The following is a 24,332-nucleotide window of genomic DNA, read 5'->3' on the forward strand; positions in this document are numbered from 1 at the left end:
TCCTTTCCGCTGTACCACCACTTTGTCCTTCCAATAGGTATTACAATTACACTGTCTTAATTATTCCTCTGTTAAGAAAGTGTAAATAAATATATCTACAGTATTGTGTAATTACTTATATATATTTTATTTATTTATTTATTTCTAAATAAATAGGATGATTCAGTGGTGAGACAGTTAATGATAATTCTACCCACTGCGGTTAATTATTAAAGAGTTTTGGATACCCCAGACTCATTTAACTGAAGAGTCCAGCTCATGACAGAGCTTGGGTTTGATGTCCTGCTTCTGATAGGACTGTCAGTATAATGCTATTTCTGTATTACTATTCTGTAAGACATGGTATCAAATCCTCACTTTGAGATGATACTCTATTCTTGCTCACTGAAGATTTAAAGTCAGGAAAAACTCACCAGTTATGTAGCACGTGACCCGCCGGTTCTGCTCAGAGATGTCTGCATCGATGGTACTCAGTGTGACAACAACCTGCCCTGGCTCTGCATTCTCAATTACTGATCCTTTATAGAAATCTGAGGTGAACTGTGGAGCATTATCATTTTCATCAGAGACAGTGACCTCCACCAAGGTTTGAGAAGACAGCTGGACTTTCCTGCCATGGTCGGTGGCCACCACATAAAAGCGATAGATCTCCCGATCTTCGCAGTCCAGTTCTTTTAGGGTGGTGATCCACCCACTCTCACCATCAATGGTGAAGAGTCCTCGGAGGTTGCCAGATTCTGCTTCTAGACTGTAGGTCACCTGTCCATCACTTCCCATGTCCTGGTCGTTAGCTGTCACTTGAATGACTGTGGTTCCTGACGGCATGTTCTCCATGACAAAAGCTTTGTAGGGATCTGCCTCAAAAACAGGTCTGTTGTCATTGACGTCCTGCACTTGGATGTTCACAGAGACCAGAGAGACCAGCTCCGTCTCCTGATGTGAGCAGTGAGCCATAACATCAATCTGGTACCACTTGGTGGTCTCATGATCCATGGCTTTTTTGATTTTCAAAGCCCCCGTTTGTTCGTCCACTGTGAACACCTCATCCTTGTTACTTTCTGTAGTGGTTCCCTTCACCAGGCTATATATGACGGGATCCTCTGCAAAAGCTTTGACTGACCCTATTTCTGATCCCTCTGGAAGATCCTCAGATGCAGAGAATGTATAAAGGGGCTCAGAAAACCTTGGCAATGTCACCTCCCTGGGGACAATCTGAAGATTCACTGGGACAAGGGAGTTCCAGTGAGGGGGTCTGCCATCTTCAGCTTTCACCTTGAAGTTAAAGGCTCTGTTTTCTAAACCAATAAGGCTCTCCTTGACCTTAACAACCCCGGTGGCAGCATTGATCTCCACAAGGTCTTCTGCCACATCTTCCACAGAGTCAACGGAGTAAATGACATCTGCATTTGCACCTTCATCAGCATCGTAAGCCAGTACCTGGATGACAGGGGAGCCTTTGCTTACATTGGACTGGATGGACAGTGTGTATTCAGAGGCTTTGAACCGAGGTGGGTTGTCGTTCTCGTCTGTAAGGATTATTTTGACAGTGCAGAATGCCACCTTCCCACCCCCATCCTTGGCCATGACTTTAATGGCAATGACTCTCTCTGTTGAGTTTTCCCTGTCCAGTTTTTGCAGTGTGGCAATACGGCCTTTATTGTCTATGGAGAACTTCTCATGAGCGAGTTTATTTATGATGGTATAGTCAATGGTGCCGTATGGGCCACCATCTGGATCAACAGCCAGCAGCTCAATCACTTTGGTACCTATCTCAGCATTTTCTGCCAGCTCTGCCTCATACACGTTCTGCCGAAAAGAGGGGCTGTATTTGTTGGCATTTGTGGTATTGATATACACAGGCACCGTGCTCTTGAAAACTCCATCTGAAGCAGAAACTCTGAGATTGTAAGATGACTCCAAGTCCTTTTTGCAGCGGTTAAACATGGATATTATTCCAGAAGTGCTGTTGATAGTGAAATGCCTATTGTCATTGCCTGAGAGTATCACGTATTCTAGTCGGGTGGTGTCACCGCTATCGGGGTCCAGGGCCTGGACTTTTATCACAATGTGCCCGCACGTAGCCATTTCGCTTACCTTGGCTTCGTACTGAAGCTGGCTGAACTCAGGGGGATTGTCATTGATGTCTGTCACATCTATGATTACCAGGGCATCACTGCTAAGTGGAGGCATCCCATGATCTGCAGCTCTTACTTTCATGCGAAACTGTTGATTTTTTTCATAATCAAGTGCTTGAGCTGTTGTTATTTGCCCCGTGCTGGCATCAATATTAAAGAACTTGGCAGCATCTGAACCATCATCCAAGATCTGATAGGAAACCACTTTGTTTCTGCCTGAATCCTTATCAGAAGCAAAGAGCTGGATAACAGGGGTCTGTGCTGGCAAACTCTCCGAGACAGATGCCGTGTAGATGATCTGAGAAAATATGGGGGGGTTGTCATTAATGTCCTCTACCTCCACCTCTACTCTGGCTTCTGAAAAGGATCCTAGCGCTGTGTCCGTGGCTCTAACGGAGAATGTGTGTTTTGTCTCTAGCTCATAGTCCAGCTGACCTGTGACAGTAAGGACACCAGTTTTGAAGTCGGTGCTGAACAGTTTCAAGGAGTCTTCTTCCACAATGTTGTAGATGAGGCGCAAGCCTTCAGGGCTGCGAGCCTGTATGTGGAGGATAGATGTGTACAGGGGGATGTTTTCTGGCACCTTCACTCGGTAGTACAAACTTTGGAAGAGAGGGTTGGATTTGTTCCTCACGCTGATCACAACCTCCTCTTCAGCACGGAGGGGAGGCTCACCTTTGTCCTTAGCAATGACTCGGAGGTTGTATTTATTTAAAGCTTGATAATCAAGAGGCTTCTTAAGTGAGATGTCTCCTAGGTAAGGGTCAATCCAAAAGTATTTGTAGTCCTCTGCAAATGAGTAGGTAATGGCTCCGTTATCCCCTATGTCTCTGTCTGTTGCTGACACCTGAAAAAGTACATCACCCGGCTCTGTGCCGTCCTGCACCGAGGTGTAATATGGCACATTCTCAAACTGTGGTGGATTGTCATTGACATCCTCTACATAAACCTTGACTGTGGCTTGGGACACTCTTGGTGGTTTCCTATTGTCCTTCACTTCCACAGCTACCTCGTGCACGTCTTGTGTTTCGCGGTCAAATTTCACACCCTTGGTCTGGAGTACTCCCGATGCCTGGATCATTTTGAATCTTTCCTTTCCATTCAAAAGGGAATAGAAAAGTGGTTCATTTAGCTGATATCCCTTGACCCCAAGAACAGTGAGAGTCTTCTCATCTGTAGAGTTCTCCATCACAGTTGCTGTGTATACATCTTGATCAAATTTTAAGCCAGTACCTTGTGCTTGAGTTAAATTTAGCTTAACCAGAGCAGTACTCTTATATAAGCCATCACCAGCTCTGACTGTGAGTTCACGATAGCTTCCCAGGCCAGTAGCATTAAGAATGGAGATGAGACCTGTGAGTGGATGAATATAAAAAGCATTATCAAGGTTCCCTTCCACGATGCTGTAGGTCACCTCCGAATCTGCATCTTTTGCCTGCACTGACAAAAGCTCCATCCCTGGGTGGGCAGGCAGCAAGACAGAAAGCTCATAAGTGTCTTTGAAAAAGACTGGAGGTGAGTCATTCACATCTTTAACATGGATTGTGACCTTGGCTGGCTTGGATGCAAACAAGCTGGGACTTCCACTGTCATGCGCATGTACACTGAAGTGGAAAACTGGGGTGAGCTCATAGTCTATATCAGCACGACTGGTCAGTGTCCCGGTGCTGGGATCTACTGTGAAATATTTTAGCGCCCCTGGTTCCAAAATCTCATAGACCAGCAGAGCATTGGAGTCTTGATCAGCATCCGTTGCATGGGTCACGAGGGGGGCATTGCTTTCATCCAGAACCATGCTTTGGGATGGAGCATTCTCCATGATCCAGCCAACAAAGGAAGGCTTAACGAAGATAGGCACATTGTCATTCTCATCTATGACATAGATAAGTACCATTGTGTCCGTAAATGCTCCAGCCATGTTGGTGCCACGGACTTTCAACTGGTAAAAAGATACCTGCTCAAAATCTAAGCTCTTCTGAGTGGAAATAAGGCCTGACTGATAGTTCATGGAGAACACTCCATCTCCGTTTCCATCTTTTATTTCATAGCTGACTGGTGACAAGCTTGTGGCTGAAACTTGGATCAGAGGAGAGCCAACAGCAGTGGATTCACTGATCTCTGTGATGTATTCGGCCTCGGGAAATTTTGGAGGGGTTCGATCAGAGGGCCTAATGTGGACATGTACTGTAGCAGAATCTTTAAGCTGGGGGAACCCCTGATCTTCTGCCTTTATAATGAGAGTAAATCGTTCCTGCCTGGATGGGTCCAGTTTCTGGGCAACTGTAATAATTCCAGAATATGGGTCGATGCTAAAGAAACCTTCCCCATTACCTGCAAGAAGAGAAATTACAACGTGAAGAATGCAGACGCCCTGTTGGTTTTGGTTTTCTGAACCTGTTTTCCATAGATGCTCCTGATTTCAGACCTAATTAACATCTGTTTCTTTCACTGGGAGACAACAATCTTCATTAATTTCTAAATAATTTTCATTCTAAGAACAATGAACTCATTGAGATCTACGAGGTAACTTTTAAATCAATCAAAATGTAAATTAGAGATAAATACGCTTCTAATTTGAGCATATTTAGTGGTGGCAGAGCATGTGCTTGAAGCTTTTGCCTCGTGTGCAGAACATGGTAGCACAGACTGTGCTAGTTCCTTCAAGCCCTGTCATGCTTATAATTACCAATACTTCAGGAGCAATTAAATTCCTCAGTCCTTGATCTAAATTGCAGTGAGAAAGATGGAGCAAAGGATGGCTTGTCTCCTGCAACGAATTTACTTGCTAAATAGGCAGTGTGGCACAGCCATAAATATTTAAGTTTTAACTTGTAGAGTGAATGATAAAATACTTGCCCACTGAGCTTGTATGACCCCAAACCACTGTCAACCAATGCTGAGAGGGTCTCACTGTTCCTCAAGGGTGTATTTCTTGGTAGAAATGGTGAAAGTGATGATGACTGTTGTGGGAATTGGAGTACTTTTGCCTAACAACTGAACAGGGATCCCTCCCTCAGGTCCCATGGATGAGAAGAGCAGATTTTAAGTTGTTCTAACTCATCCAGTCACACTTTTTCTTAGACCAGTGACTCAACATTGAACTGTCCTCTTAAGGAAGGATGCTGCTATCCCATAATATGGAGATTACCTGCTTGCTCTAGATTTCCTCTGGATAGGAAGGAAATCTGTGCAGCCATTTACTGTTCTTTGCAACAGCTAGAGAAAACTGATCCACTCTCTGACCCCCCAGCTAGAGCATGGAAATGCAGGCATGTTCATAGCCTAAACTGTCTTGTTGCATGGCTCTCACCTGCCTGAAGGGAGTAGTGGATTTCGGCATTGGCTCCTTGGTCCTGATCAAGGGCTCTGACTTGTACAACCTCTGTGCCCACCGCTGCTGAGTCCAGCACTTCTGCTTCGTAATGGATGCTGCTGAACTGCGGAGGGTGAAGGTTGCAGTTCTCCACGTGGATGATGACTCGAACAAAGTTCCTCTTGATGGGGACCTCCTGGTCTCGTACCTGAATGACAGAGGAAAAGCAGGTACAGTCACACTCAGGGAGAAGGCAGCCTTGCCTGCACCAGGCTTCCAAGTAGCTCATCAGGACTCTTACAGAGAGTGGAATTTTTCAGTGGTACCAACCCCTGGGGTGGGAATGAGCCTGTAAGTTTCAGCACCAAAGTTCAGCCTTGAACTTGAAACCAAACATTAACAATTATTCACCATGCTTTCTTGTATAAGAATCCAGTGGCCCTCCAATGAAATTAGCAGGTGAAGGGCTCAGCACATGGTTAGAGGAAAGCAGGGTGTTACCTAGATTTATCCAGGATGGTTATATAGTAAAGGTTAACACCCTGCTTTCCTCTTACCTGTTGTTCTAGACAAATTCTCCCTCAAAGACTAGAACCAGTTTTAATTTCTCCAGCGACCCATATGTCCCGGCCAAGCTGATGGACTCAGCAGGGTTTGGCTAGGACTCACCATTACTGTTAGGGTGTGCTGAGGCATGGGCTGGGAACTGAAGCCTTCTGCAGTTGTGAGGACCCCGCTGCTTGGATCCAACTGGAAAAGTCTTGTGCTTTTGGGGTCCACGCTGCCATGGATGGTGTAGATGAGCCCCTTGCCTTTGTCTTTGTCTGTTGCACGGACTTGAAGGATTTCCCTCCCCGAGGGGGTATCTTCAGGAATCCTCACCTCGTAATGGTTCTCCAGGAACTGGGGACGGTGCTGGTTAATGTCAATCACGTGGATAAATGCCTGTGCGGGAGACAGCACGGTGAGGGCAGCAGAGACATGGGAGCAACCTGGCTTATGCAGCCATGTAAAATCTCAGCTACGAACCCCTTTTGGGTGTAGCCGTGCTCTGAACCTTGTAACTGTCACAGCTTTCCAACTCTTGGGGCTTTGCCATCCATGGTGACTGGGAGCCCTTTTGTCCTTCTCCCCAAGGAACTCCTGCTGTGCCTTCCCTTAGCGATTTTCAGTTTGCTTCCTCTCTGTTTTTTTTTTTAATTTCCCCGATCTGGCAATCCATTCAGAGTGAACGTGCCTGCACTTGGCACACAGGGAAACCGTCACAGCCTGCCATGAAAAGTAATAGTCGCTCAGCTGTGGTGCCAGCTTTGCTGGCTGGTGCCTCCACACCAGCCCTCATTAATTACATGCCAGAAAGCTGACAGAGGGGGGATGTTTGGTAAAGGAAGGGAGGGGCTGGCCTATCTCAAGAGCAGCACATGTGTGAAGAAGGTATGCAGAAGCAAAGTTTGTGGTCTACACTTTTGAGCCAAATCTTCCCCTCTGCATTTAACAGCAAACCCCTGTGAATGTCCTGCCTGAATCCTGCCTGCCAAGTCACCTAGTTTCTCCTGTTTGATGTCCTTCCCTGACTGTCCTCACTCCCCTACCGATGTGTTTACTGCGTCTTAGGAAGTCCCAACCAAGAGTAGGAATTTTCTTCCTTTAGCAAACCTGAACATGGCATGGGTGTTTTGCACAAGCAGGTTTTTTGACATCTGCTAGCAGCCTCGAGTGCCAAAATAAATGTAGGGATGAGATGCAAGGTGGCAGGGAATGCACACCAGGCAAGGTGGGGCTTTGTTTGTTTATTTGGAACAATACTTGAAGGTAGTTGACATTGCATTTCACAGGAATGGTAGTGTTCTTCAATCATCATCCCCTGCAAACCTCCATAGTGAATTTCCCACAATAAGCGTCACTGATGGGTGACTCACGTTCTAGGTCTTCCTGTGCAGTGCGGGCTGGATTTTTGGCTGCTGCTTATGCGTGGAGAAAATGGTTGGTGAAAGATCAAGCTCTGAATATCCTTCTTGACTGTAGGTAAAGATGGGCAAATCTCAGCAGCCGTTTTAGTTGGGGCTCAGGGACATGCCTGAGAGCACAGTGCCTCCTTTCACCAGTGCTTGCTTTTCAGGTGACCGCTCAGAGGACACAGCATCTCTGCAGCTGCCCCGCTCGCCCACTGGACCTCAGTACTGATATGTTATCAATGCACTTGGAGCAGCACAGGGTGGGGCCTGACTTCACCTCTTGCAGATGCATCTGTGCTGGCTTTACATAGGCTAGCAAGTCCCAGGAACGCCCCTTGACATGGTACCATGGACCCAAGCCTGATCTAACTGCATATGCATTTCCCTTATGTCTTAGCATTTGTCCCAGCCATGTTGTAGTTCAGCCTGAGCAGCTGAGAGCAAGTTGAGGTCTCGGAGTGTGAACTGCCACCCCAGCTTGGCTGGTGGTGTAGATGTGTCCTTGTGTGCTGGCTGTGATCAACAGGAAAGACCCAGGCTTTCCTAGATCATTTGCGTTTCCAACAACATCTTTCAAAAAAAAAAAAAAAAATCTTAGCTTGGTACTTAGGAAAGGCTTGGGTCACTGTGTAATGTAAGATCACAGTGTAAGAAGATTTTTGTGCCTGGGACCTGATCCAGAGCTCAGCAGAGTCAGAAGAAAGATTCCCTTGGCATATACTCACTCTAGATGGGGTCTCTACTAAAGAAGAAGACATTACCTGGGTTTTTATAGTAGTGGACCCATCAGTGACTTCTACCGTCAGGTTATAGCTTGACTTCTTCCTTGCATCGAGGGCTCTTGCAATGACCATGCTGCCTGTACTCTTTTCAATGTCAAAATCCATGTCATCATCGCCACCTGGGATAAGGGAGGGATGAGAAAAGGAAATGGGGAGGCAGTTATAGCTAGATTTCTGTCTGGAGCAAGCTGCAGGAACTGGCAGCCTCTGCAGGGGAAGGGATTCTAGGAGCTGCTTGGAGATCCAAAGGATGAGGATCTCCCCTTCAGACACCATACACAAACCACACAAGGAGCTCATGCCCAGCCACAGATACGTGGCATGCCAGGCAATGTACTTTGAATGAGGACGTGTAGGCATTCATTCCAGCTGTACCTCTTTGGCCACAGCTAGACTGGGGACAGTGCCATAGGTGAGGTTTCCCCCAAATCTGGAAACTCAATACAAAATGTGATAGATGGACACAGGAGACAGGGAGGACATGGAGAAACTGGACAAAGAGGTAGTCACAGATGGTGACAAAGGAGTATGAAAGGGAAGGTGAGGGGAACTGGAGAAAATGAGGAGGAGGAGAAAAGAGGAACGGATGCACATATGCATATGATGTCCTGGCTAGATTTGCAACAGGCACATTTGAACATTGATTTATTTGCACAAGGCATCCAGCTATGCAGCATCACAGGCTTAGCATGGATCAGGGACCCGCAGGGCTGAACGACGCTCTTGCTGGCTTCCAATTCAAGGTCACACTGTGGGCATATCAGTGATGGTCTTCGTTGCCACAGTTGGGAGCCTGTGAGCTACCTGAAGCAGCCCAATTCTTGAACAGTTGGGGAGGCAGACGGCGCTTCCAGGGTGAGCAGAGCCTGTTGCCTCCAACCCAGATGGCTGCATAGCGCAGGGAACCGCAGGCCTGAGCAGCTCAGCAGCAGAAGGCTGTACCTCACACTATTGCTGTTCAGCCCTGGCGTGGTAGCTCCTTTCTCATGCCTCGCTTGCTGGAGGCCTGTGTTAGCTCCCTGTTGCACGTGAAACACCCGCTACGCTGTTCTGAGATACGGAGAGGTAGAAGCAGTTTTCTGCGATTCATCCCAGGTCTCAACTTTTCCCTTCTCGGCTACTGGATGCTCTGGATTCTGCTTTATTCTCTTACCAGCTAGGAAAATCTTGGCTGGTTGTTAAATTACACATCTTGCCTTGTGGGAGAAAGGCAGTGGTTGCCAGCCATCTGGACCACCATTTTTCTGCTGGGAAGGAGACAGAAAGAAGCAGAGACAGAGGAAAAGAGAGACCCATGGAAGCCTTTCCCTGAGAAAAGAGAGAAGGACACCCTTTGCATGGTGCCAAAGGGAAAGAGGAAGCCCAGGAAAGGAGAGAGATGAAGAAAGATGCTGCTTTGTCAGAGTTTTTGCAGACACCATCAACCCCAGTGAAAGAGCCTTCGTGGACTGGGAAAGGTGAGTTTTTGAATGAGGTGTTGAAGGCTCCTGGATCTCTGCATCACGTGCTTGGTTGCCAGCTACTGTGATGCTTTTCTTCCCTAGCAGGGACAATGAAATCCTGTCCTCTTCCACCAGTATAGAAACTAAGAGAGCCCTGAGTAGCACTTGGTGCACTAGGAACTGGCAAAGATGGGGCTGAGCATACAGGCAAGCACTCAGCAGGGAAATGATAGGATTACATTCAGAGAAATATATTGTTAATTCTGCAAACCCAAGCAGACACTACTAAGGCCAGATAAGCCTGGCACTGATATTGCCTGCTCCTTCTAGCATTGTATCTCTTGTTGCTTAATTGTATTTATACACCATTATCCCTGCCCTAATGTAGTAACGGGAAAAACTATTCACTCACCCAATTAAGGCTTTGTCTGACAAGGGCAAGCCCTGCAGGCAGTGTCAGGGAAAGGCTGTGCAAGGCAGATTGGGGCACCACTTCAAAACACCAAATTACATGAGCACAATTGGCCCTCATTCGTAGGACCAGTTCTGCTCACACACTGCCTGATGAGTCCCCTGGGGTGACAGCCTACATCCCCTCTGCCCTAGCATCGTGTGTGTTTGAGAAGGCCCTAGAGCTTCTTCATGTTTCATGTCTAAGTCATCCCTGGGATGCCATGAGGTGGAAAGGAGAGCCCCACCAGTTAGGTCACACCAGCTTTTTGAGGAATCCCTCTCTCCTGGCTCTCCGTCAAGACTATGGGCTCAGCAGGGAGGGAACATGCCGGGGGGAGGGGGTGTGTGTCTGCAAGCCCCAGCCAGACACCTGGATCCTCACAGGCTGTTTTACCACAACCAACAGTGTCACTTGATTCCCAGGAGGAGCTGGGACTGGTATGCCCTGCCTTTCACGCGACATCGGAGAACACTTCAAACACCGGCAAGTCCCAGAACGTCATTAAAAAGTGTGTTAGATAGATAATTGCACTTGGCACCAGAGCCCTTGGACAGGCAGCTTTGTCTATGGCTGTTTAAGCCTTTTGGTGTCTGTGAGAAAGCTGTCCCTGTAGCTCACCTACACCTAAAGCAACCAACTTCATTCGCGCAGGCATGTGAGTGCTGAAAGCCAAGGGAGCTGGGGCAAACGCTCCCAGACACTGCTGCCCTGGTTTAATTTCTGTGTCTCACCTGTGATATTAAACCACACTTGGCTGGGGCCCATTTCGATGCTGATCACTCCCACCATATGGTTTACAGGATCAGTTTCCATCACGGCAAAGTTAAAATGGGGTTCATCGAAAGCTAGTGGCTCCGAGGAAGGGCCAGGCCGGGCAACCCAGCTGATGTGAAGCCGCACGTGGGAGGAAAGTGGTGGGCTGCCGCCATCCGTTGCCTTGACCTGCCAGGAAATGCACATGCAGTCAGGAGAAGGCTGGCTGAGCCCACGGGAAGCTGCTTCTCCCACCCACCAGGAATTTCAGGGCCAAGTGCGCCCAAAATCCCACAAAACAAATCTTGACCCAGTGGCCTGTGCTCTGGCTGCTTCCAAGGCAGAGCCATGTATGTAACCCAAATTCCTCTTGAACATCAAGCAAATCTGCCAAGCTCAATCCACAGCAGAGACCTGGATCACAAGCCTCATTGCAAGGACCCACAGAGTATGGGAAAGCTTTAAACCTATATCCAAGCCCCATGGTCTGATCAGACTGCTAAGTGGAGGCACCGCTGAAACCCAAAGACTGTTCAGGTTCGGGTCACATCCATATAGGATCGTGAATCACTGTGTTCATCTCTGAGAGTGGGTTAGGCAGTTAATTTTAATTTATCCTCTGTTTTAGTAGCTTCTTACCTTCTGCATTTCCCATCATTCCCTCCCAGTTTCTCTCCCTGTAACCCAAGTCTGTCTCATTCAAGCTCTCCTCCCACTGCTGCATTCTCTCCATCTCTTTGCTTCTTTTATCTTTTCTGTTTCTGCAGCCTTTCTTCTCTTTCCCTCTCCACCCATCTCTTTGCATTGTCTCTCTCTCCTTCCCTCTCCTCTCACCGTGAGTATGTTGTATTCGGAGGCAGGAAAAGCTTTCCTGGAGAACACCATGCCGGTTGTGGGGTTGATGGTGAATATCCCTTCCTCCTCCTCCTCAATGGTGTAGGTGATCTGGCTGTTCTGGCCCTGGTCACGGTCTGAAGCAATCAGCCTGTAGACTGGCAGCGGCGTCTCCGAGGCGTCTCTCTCGGGGAGCTGCACCATGAAGAGCTTGTGGGGGAAACTGGGAGGACTGTCGTTGGCATCCAGGACTTGTATCACAACTCTGCTGGTGGACTTCAGGGATGGCTCTCCGTTGTCAGAAACGGCCACCTGCCAAGCAAGCAAAGGGAGTAGGTGACAGAGCAATTTGTCGTGACCTAGGACCCGAGCAGCCAGCCTTCATCCTGATGGGCAATGACTAAAGTAGGGGTTTTGTGTGGATCTGCAGTTGTATCTCAACATTTTCAGAGGCAATTGCTCCTCTCTGCAGGGTAAAATCTGGTGGCTGTAGCTGGCACTGTGCAAGGCTTGTGCATGCACAGGGAGGTGCATCTGCAGGGCTCCTGCTTTGCAGTTGCTCCGGGCAGTGGGTCAGATTGGTCATTAGGGGTCACACAACTGAAAACATTTGTATTGCAATGGCTCGGCAAGTTATCACCCATCCTCACTCCGCTGTGCCTGTGCATGCTCACAGCTTGTTACATTGCAGAGGGAAATGTATTATCCTCAATCACCCTGATAGACTGAAACCCCTCAAGATCCCTCTAATGTAAATACGCATAGCTTGGAGCAGCTAAGGATGGGGGCCGGTAACACAAAACTACACAGCAATGTCTGATACAATGAGATAAATGAGGGTGGATTTCTCTGGCTTGCTCTTTCCCCCATAGCTTATTATCCGTCCTGCTAGAGGACAATTCCAGTCCTCTTCCTGCATTCCCACAGCTTCCAGAACAGGCCTTTTGCTCCAGTCTTCAGTAAGGAAATAATAAACCCTGCAGTACTGCTGCAGCTGTCTCTTAGGGCAACACACACCATTTAATTAAGTTTCCCAGCAGTTGGGAGCTGATGGGATGAGATTCTTTCTCTGTGCTCCAACTTGCAAGGAAAGCTCTTTGAGGACTTAATACACTTGTAGGTAAATAAAGCTAATTACAATCTTCATTACCCACCTCTAGGATATGTTCAGCCTTGTATTCTCGATCCAGCTGCCGTGAAGTTGTAGAAATCAGACCTGCCAAGAAAAAAACCCTTTGAGCTCCAAGACTCAGCGTCCGAGGAAAGCTAGGGCTGATCAAATCCCCGCGTGCCCCACATCAGTCTGCCCGCCCATCCTCTTTCAGGTTCCCTTTGTGATCAGAAGAGAAAATCAGATACCCCCAGAGGGCAAGTTGTCCACTTCCAGTGTGAATCCCTGTGTGGAGGTGCTGCTTTCACTCCTCTGATTACAGAGACCATGGAGGAGGTGGGACACCTACCAGGTGCCTACAGCAGTTGAAGGTTGTGAAGGCATTTGGTGAGAAAGGCTGCAGAACCATGAAAACAAAATTTTTCTTATGCCTCTAAGTAAGAAACATTCTGCATGTGCTGGCACAAGTTTGGCCTCTTAACAAGTCTTGACTCCTATTTTCCCTGTGCTGAACCTTGCTCTTTGTAATTTACAGTGTTTTGACAAAAGTTTGTTTTCTGTCTTGGGAAATACCCTCTATTCTACCACTAGAACAAATGCATTCAGGCTAAAAATAAGGTATACAGTTGATAATAATGTTAGTATATTATTTAAGCCTTGCTAAGAGACAGGCTGAATCCTCTAATAGTTGCAAGATTTGAGGGATTTCTAAAAAATACACACTAGTTTAACTGCAGGGAATAGGTTGGATGCAGGAGGGAGGAATTGTGGCTATAGTAAACTAGAGTTTAAACAAAATCATCATAATTACCTCTTTTTGGCCTGTCAATGACTAAGCTGAGTAGATGCAAGTGTGTAAAGGATGGAGTTGAGGCTTGTGTTTCCACGTCTGGTTTGATAATAGTCTTTATCAAGTGCCTTGACCCTTCGCCTTTGGGGAAAAGCAGCTCTACACCATTTTCACAACTGCTTTACAGATGATGGAAATTGTATATATAATGCATTATCTTCTGAAAGTCATCAAGTCTGATACCTGCGAGTGTTTTTGTCCGTTCCCTGCTCTGCTCCCCGTGGTGGCCGTTATCATTGTGTTTATTCCTTGTGGAGGCAAGCCCTGCTTCCTCGCACAAACGAAAGGCAGAGTGAATTTTCCTGACCACTGGAAGCAGTGATACAGGCTCATGCTACTCTGGGAAATGCTTTGCATGGGAGGCAGCGTACATTTGCAGTGGTGTGAGCACGTGCACTTGTGCATCCTAAAAGACTTGTAAATCAGAGTTGCGTGAACACAACTCTCATTCCTGGTCCAAAGCCAAAAAGTTTTAATTAATAGTATTGTTTCCAGTTGTATCATACTTTAGTGTATTGCTGTCTGAGCAAAAATTTCAAATGGTTGCAAGGAAACACCAGGCAGCTGAAGGAGGGAGCAAGGTGCAGCTGATTGGAACAAGACTATTGTTGACCTTTGCCACATGATCTCTGGGATTATTCATATTTGGCATCAGCCACTGCACTAAACATTTATTTGATGCCTTTACAATCATAAATCAACACTCCTTAATGTGTTATGACAAGATGATTTGAAAGACTCTGTTTGCATGTGTATCATGGATTTTTTTTCTTCTCCCTAATCTTCCTTTTGACCTTCACCTTCCTCGGCAGGTGAAGAGGACTCAGCAGTGGCCTGAGAGCACACTGGCTGAGGAGCTTTTGAACCTCTCCCAGGCTCATAGGAGGCTATAGGGCTCCAATAGCAGCAAAACTCTTGATATGCATGGAAATGCTCGCTTAATGAGGGCCTAAAGAAGGAATCGCAGTAGCAATTCACTGAGATCTCTGATGCTCCTGTCCGCATTGCCGATAGTTTGGCAAGGACAGGGGAGCAAAGCCTAAAACTCCAGCTACCTCAGGGGATGGTTCATAATTTTGGCCAAACAAGCCCATAGGACATATAGCTAGATATTGACAAAGGAGCCGCCCAATACCTGTGTGCACACTGGGGATATTTCTAGTCTATTGGATTGCAAAATTCAGTTGCAACAGACTAATACCTTGTTTGCAGTTGGTTACTGCATGCCAGCTGATGGAAGGTAACTTAAACCACTCTGGAGTGATTATTTGGATTTGCTTGGACACACCCTGAAATTCTTTCATGGCCTAATTAATGATAAAAATAAAAGAAAACAGGATCATAGCTGAGCTTTCTAGAGCTGGAAAAGGACTGTGGTGAAGGCAGATGAGCTGGAACTTAATGACTCTCATGAATGTCTGTACCACTGAAGATGTTCAGATCTCCTGGGGAGTATTCTCTATCACAGACCTGTACTGTATCCCAGCTGGGAGTCCTAATGGATGGCATTTTTGGGTTTAGCTTTGTATCTGTTGAGTCACAAGTCAAAGGGTTGGCTTCTCCGCCTGACCCCAGGCAAAATCACTCTGACCCTTACCCTGTGCTCAATCGTGGCTCCCAGTTCTCCTCTCCAGAGCCAATTACCACTCTGCCTTGAGACCAGAAAGCTCTTGTCGTTAACAGTTAATCACTCTAATTCTGTACGGAGCCGTGGTGCTGTGCGGCTGCCAAGGTGCACAAACTGCCAGCAGTGTTCACGCTGAGCACCCAGAGACAGGGAGACGGGGATGGGACGTGGTGCTCGAGAGAAGCCAGCTGGAATTAATGCATATTTTTATTTGTTGCTACTTGGTTATACACCCTGCGAAGCCAGAGGGCTATAATGGAAGTGGAAACTGTTATTAAAGGGGAACTGCCCTCAGCTTTCGTGGCCTGGGGAAACAGTTCCTCAGTTCTTTCTGCTGCCCCCTACAAGGATCTGGAAGTTTAGTTTTTAATGAGAGTGTTTTGTGCGTGTGTGTGCACATGTGCGAGTTATCAGTGCAATCCCTGCCCCTCTGGAAAACACCAGCTAGACAGTCCCACGGACTTGCGATCGAGTGGGTGTCCTTTATTTGTGTTCTTGTATGTGTTCTTGAAGGTTTTTGCTGAGTCCTACAGAGGCTGAACAAAACTGCCAAAGGTCCTAACTGCACTTGGCCAAATTGCCAAGCTCTGTGTTCACCTGAAGATCCAGAAACAATCCCGTCTGTTCCTAGCATACAGGCAGGCACAAACTCTGCTCTGGTAGCCTATCTACACACAGCAATGGGAAAGGATTATCTGCAATTTTCCTGCTTGCTGCCTGGAAAGGGGAGAGAGGAAAGCTGGTCGTGTTGGAACAGGAGCAGCAAAATTAACAGTGCATTGTTGTCAGGGAAAAAAAAATAATAATAACTTCTGCTGGCAAGAGCAGGGCTGGGGTGGAGGTTGCTGGCCCCCTGCCCTGGCTGCAGGGAGGAAAATCTAAGATAGTTAAAATAGCCAGAATCAGGTTTGTAGGCACTGGGGCTTTCACAAGAGCCTGAGAAGGGAAGAGGTTGTTCTGAAATCCTCTTTCTGTTGTCTCACTGTTGCTTCCATTTCACCTTCTCTTCTCCTCCTACCACCTCCCCTCTTGTTCTGACCCTGCTTTGCACCAGTCCATGCTCAGCTGGAGCCTGTGGTACGTTGGCTCAGGGAGCAGCAGTGCAGCCATCCCTCAGATTTAAAGAGCAGGCTGTGTCTGGATGTCCTTCCATGCAGAGAAGTGTAGGGAACCACAGGCATCCTGGGGAAGCCCGTGGACACTGACACAGCAGGAGAAGCACCAGAAGAACAAGCACTAGATAAGAGCTGGAGATGAATAGTCCAAGGTCAAAGGATTCTCCAAACAGCTTTTCAGCAAGATGAATGCCTTCATCCTGACTCTTCCTGACACAGCCTCCCAATTCCTCCCAGTTCTGTCTGGACTAGAACCCTTTTCACATCAGGGACTGCAAACCCTGCACAAAACAAACTGAAAATCATTCCAGCTAAAGAATACCCCAAACCCTACTATCTCCCCATCTCTCCATGTATCTATCTCTCTATCTCTCTGTCTCCCACAAACACTGCTGTGCACCAGCTGCCAGGCTGGGCTGGAGAGATTCCATTGCCGATGGCAGATAGCTTTCATCTCACTGCGCAGTTTTATTCCCTCTTCTCATTAGCCTTTCATTTATTTTCCCTCTTTTTCTCCACCCTCTTTACGGAACTGAGAGCTGGAAGAGCTTAGAGCCCTTCTGTGGTAGTTCAGGGATGCTGGAGGAGCCAAGCCCTGCTGAGGGACAGTTATCACGGCTGTTCCTGTCTCCCTGCAAGACCTCAGGAGGAGAAGTAAAGGGGCCTTGATGGTCATGTCTCCACCAGCCAAGCCACCCCCATGTCAAGATACTGGATCAAAAGCAGAACAAGCCGGCTCCAGGACCAGAAATAGGTTACTTGCAATAGTGTGGCACTGTGCCCTGAATAATTATCCAGGGCTATTCTGCAGGGTTATTCTGGGTGTAGACGTGCCTGTTGTAACAGTAAATAAGGACCTTAATTCCTATTAGTGCACAGGATGAGAACAAGCTTCCTCATCCTCTCCCTCTGCCAACGGGCTCCTACCAGGATTGCCCTGCCTAGGAGAGACCCAGACTGACCTCTGTCCCTCTCGTGCTCTGACTTATTTCAGGGCCAATGTGACTTATTTGTCCTTTGATGGCAGTGTGGAATAGGAGAAGGGGAGAGGTCTCTATCACAGTCCTCTCCCCAGGTAGGAACCTCCCTTCTGATCCGGGTGCTGGAGGAACTCCCGACACGTGCAGACCATCCTGTCCTTTGCTCAAATTGTGTGACTAAGAGCAGCAGCCTCTGTGGTTTCCTCTTGAAACTTCAACGTTTACCGTTGAATAATGTGACAGAGATTCAGCTTCATCACAGATAAGCAGCTCTGTCTACTCAAACTCTTTTGCTGTCATAGGATTTGGGATTGACCACGGAAGCAGTATTGGCAATCTGGATCATATAGACCTCTGGCATTTCAAGAACTGAAATGTTTCTGGGTCTTTTTGCGATCATGTCCTCTAGGCAGTGAAAGAAGAGATACATTTATTCCATTTGAAAAACAAAGGACATATCCTAACTAAAAATCCAGAATAAACATCAGTGATCTTGTAGCACTATAGTGCTCAGATACTTGCAGTGTTTTCTCTCTTCTCCTGTTCAAATGTAAGTCATTTGATTTGCACTGCACTGGGATAACCCTTTTTTTTGTATACAACCATGCACTGATGAGAATGACCAGGAAGAGAAAGACCAGCAGTTCATCTTCCAATGCTGCACTACCAGGCTGAGACCAAAGATTATGTTTTTATTCTACTTATTGGAGCAACTAGCATGCCCTTGTCTGCAGAATGAAAATATCACAGGGTTTCCAGTAAGCTGCCTATGGCCCTGAAATTTAGACAAGCTGTGATATTCTTTCTGGCAGTAGTAGCAGATAACTTCTCTTCAGATGCTGTAAGCATGAGGATATAAACTGCTCAGTTTATGCCAATGTTTGCAGGTAATTATTTGTTCTTTTGGGTGACATGCAAGTAAAACAACAGATAACTGAATCCTCATCAGGCTTGGAAGCAGGTCCTTAAACAACCTCCAAGATCAGGGTTTAAATAAGAGACCTCCAGCAACTGTCCAAGAGATAAGATCAGCTCATGGGTTTCTTACAGGACTGACAAACTTATCGCTCTTCACATGCAGATTACCTGACTGTAGAGAGAGATGGATAGGAGATGACTCATACCCAAGAGAGCTTTTTTTGTCCAAGATGGGAATTAAAGGGTTGGCTTAGAGGTGAGGTGTCTCATTAGCAAATGTTCAGATTTTGTCAGTGTTGCTTATTTTACTGTAAAACATGACAGCCTTGGAGCATGACACTGGGGTCAGTTTTGTCTGCTGCCTGCAGCACAGAGAAGGCTGAATTTCCTGCAAGGTTCATGGGTGCAAGCTGGACCTTGGCAGATGAGGGGAGCTAGTCTGGTGTCCTGATATCCATTTCTGGTCTACATCCCATCGAAAAGGCAGTGGTCTTCTTAAACAGGGCCTCTGAAGGCACCTCTCCGTGGAACCCTGCATTTGTGCAAGCTGTCCGTGTGGCTGAGTTGTGCATAGTTGTTTGGACTATGTGGGAAAGTTGGATGCAGAGCAATGCCCTGACCTAGCTAAAAAGCTTCTAACGGTGAAGAGCGCTACAACGGGGGGTAGCAGTGGTCACAGTTAGTTGACATCTCCAGGTGTATCTGTATGGTGCTGTGTAGAGACACCCTATGAATCTCTTACAACCAGGACTTCAGTGTCTCAGCGTACCAATTTCTTTCTAAACATCCCCCTCCTAGCCAGCTGTAGAGGACTGCCAGAGAGCCATTACACCACAGGTAACATGTAATTGAGAGCTGCACTAGCCTTTTTCAATATATCCAGCTCCTTTCTCATCTGAGAGCAGGCTTCTATCCTGCTGCAGTAGGTGAACCGCTTTTATCATCTGCAGGAGATCAAAGTCATGCAATTAATCCTCTCCCATACGCAGGCTCTGTGCCCTCCCTTCCCTCTTCTCCCAGGAGCTGATGGCGTGAAGGGCTCAGCACAGCTTTCCTTGCCAGACTGGCCCAATGTCAGCTCTGCTGGGATGGTTTGAGGAAGCTGTTTACACAAAACATCAGCGGGTTTTTGATGGCTCTGAAAGATCTGGTAATTAATCCTCAGATGAAAGATACAGTCTAGGAAGATGGCAGAAGAGGCTTACTACACTTACTACATTAATAGCGCTGGAGAACGGGTGGAGCCTTTAAATGCAGTGGGATTCACTTTTATTAATCCTGCCTTGGTCTGTCTCAGGAACAGATAGTCACCTCCAGAAGGGTGTTTCCTGGCTCAGGCTGTGCAATAGGGCAGTCGTTTATAAGGGGGAAGATTAAAAGCAGCTGCTTAGTTCTGTTTAGGGCTTTGAAAGTAGCACTTTTGTGTCATTCTAAGAGCCATCTGGATGCAAATAGCTGCCCTCAGGTGGAGGGTTTCAATCCTTAGCCTCCCCACACAGTGTATTCGGAGTCTGGGACTTTTGCTGCAGAAGGAAGGTGTGACAAAGGCAGCTGTGTGGGCTGTTTGTATTGAATATGTAACATCCTCTGGGCACTTGGAAGCCTCAAAAACAGATGCTGAGTTGGGTCAGTCTTACCTGTAATGAGGTTAATGGTGAAGAGTCCTTGAGGATTTCCAGTCAGGATGTGAAAAGTCAGTTTTCCCTCTGAGCTGGCGTCTGGATCTAAGGCATCAAGCTGAAGGACAGATGTGTTTGGTGGGGAATTCTCCATCGCAGAGGCATAGAAGACAGGTCTGGACATCTGAGGTGGGTTGTCATTGGTATCCGTGACTTCAATATAAATTTCAGTCACAGAAGAAAGAGGAATTGTTCCCAGGTCAAGCGCTAGCACTGTCAGCCAGTAGTGAGATGTTCCTTCTCGGTCGAGTGGTCCTATGGTCCGGATGGTGCCTAGAAGAATGACAGAAAGTGTTTGTGAGGGATTTAAGGAACTCAAAACACTTTGTCCTTAATGCCAGACCAGTCTGTGTCTCTAGTCTGCTTCCTGGTATTTGCTGCAGGTATAAACTCTGGCACCAACCTTGTATGGCTGCGAGATTGTGTGGAAGGTGAGGGCTTGCTTGTGCTGAGGGGGATTTGGTACACAAGTGAAAGGGAAGACCTTGGTATTTTGGGGAAGGACAGACACAGATTTTCCATTATTTTAAGGAGACAAACCCTGCTTGCTCCTCCCCAGATACATGCACATTGTATATCCCTGCACAAGCAAGAAAGATTTGAATGCATGGAACTTTGTAAATAGAGATAATATAGAAATGTCCTACTGGGTCAAAAAGTCAGGCCAAACACAGCATGTAGTCTAAGCCTTTAAGGTACACCATTAAACTAAGCTGTCATTACCTGTGTCCTTTTCAATGCGGAAGACGGACAGGCCAGTGCCCTCTCGGAGGAAATATTGAACCTCTCCATCTTTCCCCTTATCGATATCTTTTGCTGTGACCATCATCACTGATGTGCCTTCAGGGCTGTTCTCCTGCACCCAGCCTTTGAAGACAAAGGAGGCAAAGCGTGGTGGGTGCAAGTTCTCGTTGACATCAAGGATGTTCACTTCCAGGTGGCAGAGGGAAGAGCGAGAGAAGGGCTTCCCACCGTCACTGACCTGCACGGTTAGATTGTAAGAGTCCTTCTTCTCATAGTCCAGCTCCTTCTCCAACCGGAGTGCCCCAGTCAGCTTATCCACATGAAACATCATCTCCTCGTCATTAATGAGGCTGTACCTCACCTCACCCCCAGAGCCAGCGTCTGGGTCAAAAGCCTCCAGAAACAGTAGAATGGTTCCCACGGGCAGGTCCTCTGGGACCTTCACACTGTTGAGGGCTGGGAGGCATTGCGGGGTGTTGTCATTTACATCTTCCAGAGTCACAATGAGATCCGTAAGGGAGAACAGCTGGTAGCCTGTTTTGGGCTGGTCCCTAGCTTCTATTTTCAGCACGTAGCAAGGCCACAATTCTCTATCCAGGGCACCTGTAACAGTCACTTCTCCAGTGACACTGTTAATAGCAAACTTATCAGTAGGGGTTAGGAGAGAATATTTTACTCTCCCATTGTCATCTGTATCGGCATCTTCTGCTTTAAGTTGAGCTATTGTTGTCCCAGTTGCTACATGTTCTGGTATTGCCACCCAGTAGGCACCTTGTGGGAATTTAGGAGTGTTATCATTGGTATCCAACACATTCACAGCCAAGAGTTTCCAAGATGATTTTTGTGGCGTGCCAAGGTCGTACACAGTAATGTTAAGAATGTAGAAGCTGGTTCGTTCATGATCTAAAGGAGAAAGGACTTGAAGGAAACCCAGTTCCAGGTCAATGGTAAAGCAACTGTCATCATTTCCATCTGAGATCACATAGACCAATTTTCCATTAAAACCGGTATCAGGATCAATAGCTGAAAGGTCAGCAATAGTTGAGTTGATGGGAACAGTCTCTATGATATCAATAGATCGTGGAAAGCTGTCATCAAACTTTGGAGCATTATGGTTTATAAGGTGCAAGTTCAGAGATGTTTCGTCATCCTGCCCGTGGCCTTGAGACTGAGACTCAATAGAGTGTATGATAGTTTCTGTCAGCTGTTTCAAGACTCCTGTTTCCTCACACTGCATTTTGACAGGGAGACCTTGGCTGACCACAGTGATATTTACAGAAGTTGGCAAAGCGTAGTTCTCTCCATCTGTTGCAGTTATTTTCAAAGAGTAGAAAAGTGGCTGTTCAGAAGGAAGATCTCGCAGAGATATTCTAAGGGATATTACTCCAGAGATGGGATTCAGTTCAAAATGCCGTAACTCATTGCCAGACTTGATTTCGTATTTGATATGCTGCAGCTCATCACTGTCGATTGCAGAGACTGTGGCCACAGGGTTCCCAACAGGAAAGTCCCGTGGGATGGTGCCACTGCAGCTTGCCTTCTCAAACACAGGAGCATTGTCATTGACATTGCTCAGCATGAGGGAGACGTACACCTCCGTTTCATGACGGAAGGGTGAGCCCCAATCTGATGCCCACACTCGCAGATGATACCATCTCTGCATTAACTCATAGTCCATTGACTTGGAGGTGGAAATGATGCCAGAATAGGGGTCAATGACAAAGGGAACTGATTTCTGGTTGGCTATGGTGTAGGTGACAAAGCCATTATCTCCTTCATCTTCATCTGTAGCCCTTACTGTTAAGACACTGGTACCAGGAGGAACATTTTCATCAAAGGCCCCGCGGTATGAAGACTGACTAAAACTTGGAGCATGATTGTTGCAGTCAGTGATGTCAATGACAACAGTTGTGGATATGTGACTGTTAATGGTTGTAACTTCAAGTTCAAAATGAGACTGCTCGTGGAAGTCCATTGGTCTGACTGTAGTTATCAGTCCAGTGTGAGGATTGATTTTAAAGCTTGTGCTATCAGGAGTAGGTCTCAAAATATATTTAAGATTTGGGAAGACTGGTGTGACCTTCACCATAACAACTTGGCTTCCAGCTGGGGAAAATTCACTGAGCTGGGCCCGGTACACTTCTTTCTCAAACCTGGCAGAGACATACTTGGAGGGAGGTATATGGATAACTCTAATAGGAGAGAACAGTGGTGGCTTGCTCTTGTCCTTGGCTTGCAGACTGAGGTTGAAACCGAATGGGTAAAGTAGCCAGTTGATCTCTTTGGTTGACACAATCATGAACTCAGTGCTCCCAAAGTAGGATTTGATGGCTTTGAAATGTCTTCCCGGATCTCCATCCACAAAGTCAACCGAATCTATCCCTGCTTCTGAGTCACCACTTTCTACAGACAGAGTTGCATAGAGAAAGTCTTCAGCTGAGTCAGGTGGTGTCACCTTCACCGAGGAGATAGAAGGGGGTTTCCTGGCAGATGGCTCCACCTGGATCATGAGACTAGCCAAGTTCCCAAAGCCGTTCCCCTCCATGATCTTTCTCATTCTGTCCACAGCCAAAACCTGCAGGTGATGCCTGCCTCGATGGGTGCTGTTTAGCCTACCAGTGGTCATAACTGCTCCCGTGGTGGGGTGGACGGTGAATAGGTCCGACTTGGTGTTGAGGGCGTAGTAGAACTCGGCATTCTGGCCAGCATCAGCATCAGTGGCACTGAGAGTGCTGACCACCGTTTTCAGAGGAGTGTCTTCTCTGATGGACACTTTGTAGGAGGGGGGTGAAAAGAGAGGTTTCAAGTCATTTCTGTCCAGAATGTGGATCAAGACTTTGGCCCAGGCTTCATAGGCAAAGGTGCTCTCTGTGGCCTTGATTATTAACATATAACTGTCTTTGACCTCCCGGTTTAAAAGTGCTGTGTTGCTGCTCCTGGTTCTTATTCTCAAGAAGCAGAAATCCCCGATCACGTGCTCCTCTGTTTTAAAGAGACCAGTGTTGTCCCCAGAGGCTATTCTGTATCTGATGTCCCATTCAGGGTCTGTCTTGTAAATACCCATTTTCACATAGCTCTCCACATAGGTCTTGGGGGCTGAATTCTCATAGATGGTGGCATTGTAGAAGAAGTGGGTGAAGTGCAGAGGGGAAGTGTTGCCTTTCTCACAGCTCGCCTTGTGAACCACACAGTGCATCAGGAAAACAGCAAAACTCAGGAAGTGCCTCCTGATAGTGACTTCCATGGTGTGGTGTCTCCTTGGGTCCTGCAAGTGTCAAAGGAAGAACATTAGTAATTTTTATTAAGGCCCGTGTGTTAGAGAAAAATTCCCCATGTGTTAGAGAAAAAGTCCCCATGTGTTAGAGAAAAAGTCCCCATGGGCTCAGCCTCACCTCCATGCTCTCTCTACCCTGACCTTTGCTGCTGCGGTTGTTAGCTCAGCTCTTCTTCCCTCTCTCCCAGTGAGAGACCTGCCCTCCCACATCCCCATGCTGGCTCAGATCCATTCACATTCTCTCCTTCAGTTTTTGCCCTTGTAGAGGCCAAAATGTGAAAAGCCATACAAAATACTCTGATCAGGCCGACTTCCTATTCTGTGAACGATCTCTCCCTCCCTTCATTCTGCCTTCTCCCTAGTCAA

General features: G+C 47.1%; 1 protein-coding gene across 1 annotated transcript in view; it reads right to left on the reverse strand.

Moving 5' to 3' along the window:
- Positions 1 to 24,332, reverse strand: part of FAT2 (FAT atypical cadherin 2) — a 58,687-nt gene that overhangs the window by 22,185 nt on the left and 12,170 nt on the right. The window contains exons 2-10 of the mRNA XM_010578954.1: positions 20,672 to 23,957; positions 19,907 to 20,221; positions 12,823 to 12,884; positions 11,669 to 11,980; positions 10,813 to 11,023; positions 8,165 to 8,304; positions 6,118 to 6,393; positions 5,446 to 5,656; positions 414 to 4,466 (exon numbers count right to left, since the gene is read on the reverse strand). Of these exons, the coding sequence (XP_010577256.1) occupies positions 414 to 4,466; positions 5,446 to 5,656; positions 6,118 to 6,393; positions 8,165 to 8,304; positions 10,813 to 11,023; positions 11,669 to 11,980; positions 12,823 to 12,884; positions 19,907 to 20,221; positions 20,672 to 23,936 (8,845 nt within the window). The 5' untranslated portion in view covers positions 23,937 to 23,957. The remainder of the gene's footprint in view (positions 1 to 413; positions 4,467 to 5,445; positions 5,657 to 6,117; positions 6,394 to 8,164; positions 8,305 to 10,812; positions 11,024 to 11,668; positions 11,981 to 12,822; positions 12,885 to 19,906; positions 20,222 to 20,671; positions 23,958 to 24,332) is intronic.

This window comes from Haliaeetus leucocephalus, unplaced genomic scaffold (genome assembly GCF_000737465.1).
Source record: "Haliaeetus leucocephalus isolate CR32 unplaced genomic scaffold, Haliaeetus_leucocephalus-4.0 Scaffold656, whole genome shotgun sequence".
NCBI lineage: Eukaryota > Metazoa > Chordata > Aves > Accipitriformes > Accipitridae > Haliaeetus > Haliaeetus leucocephalus.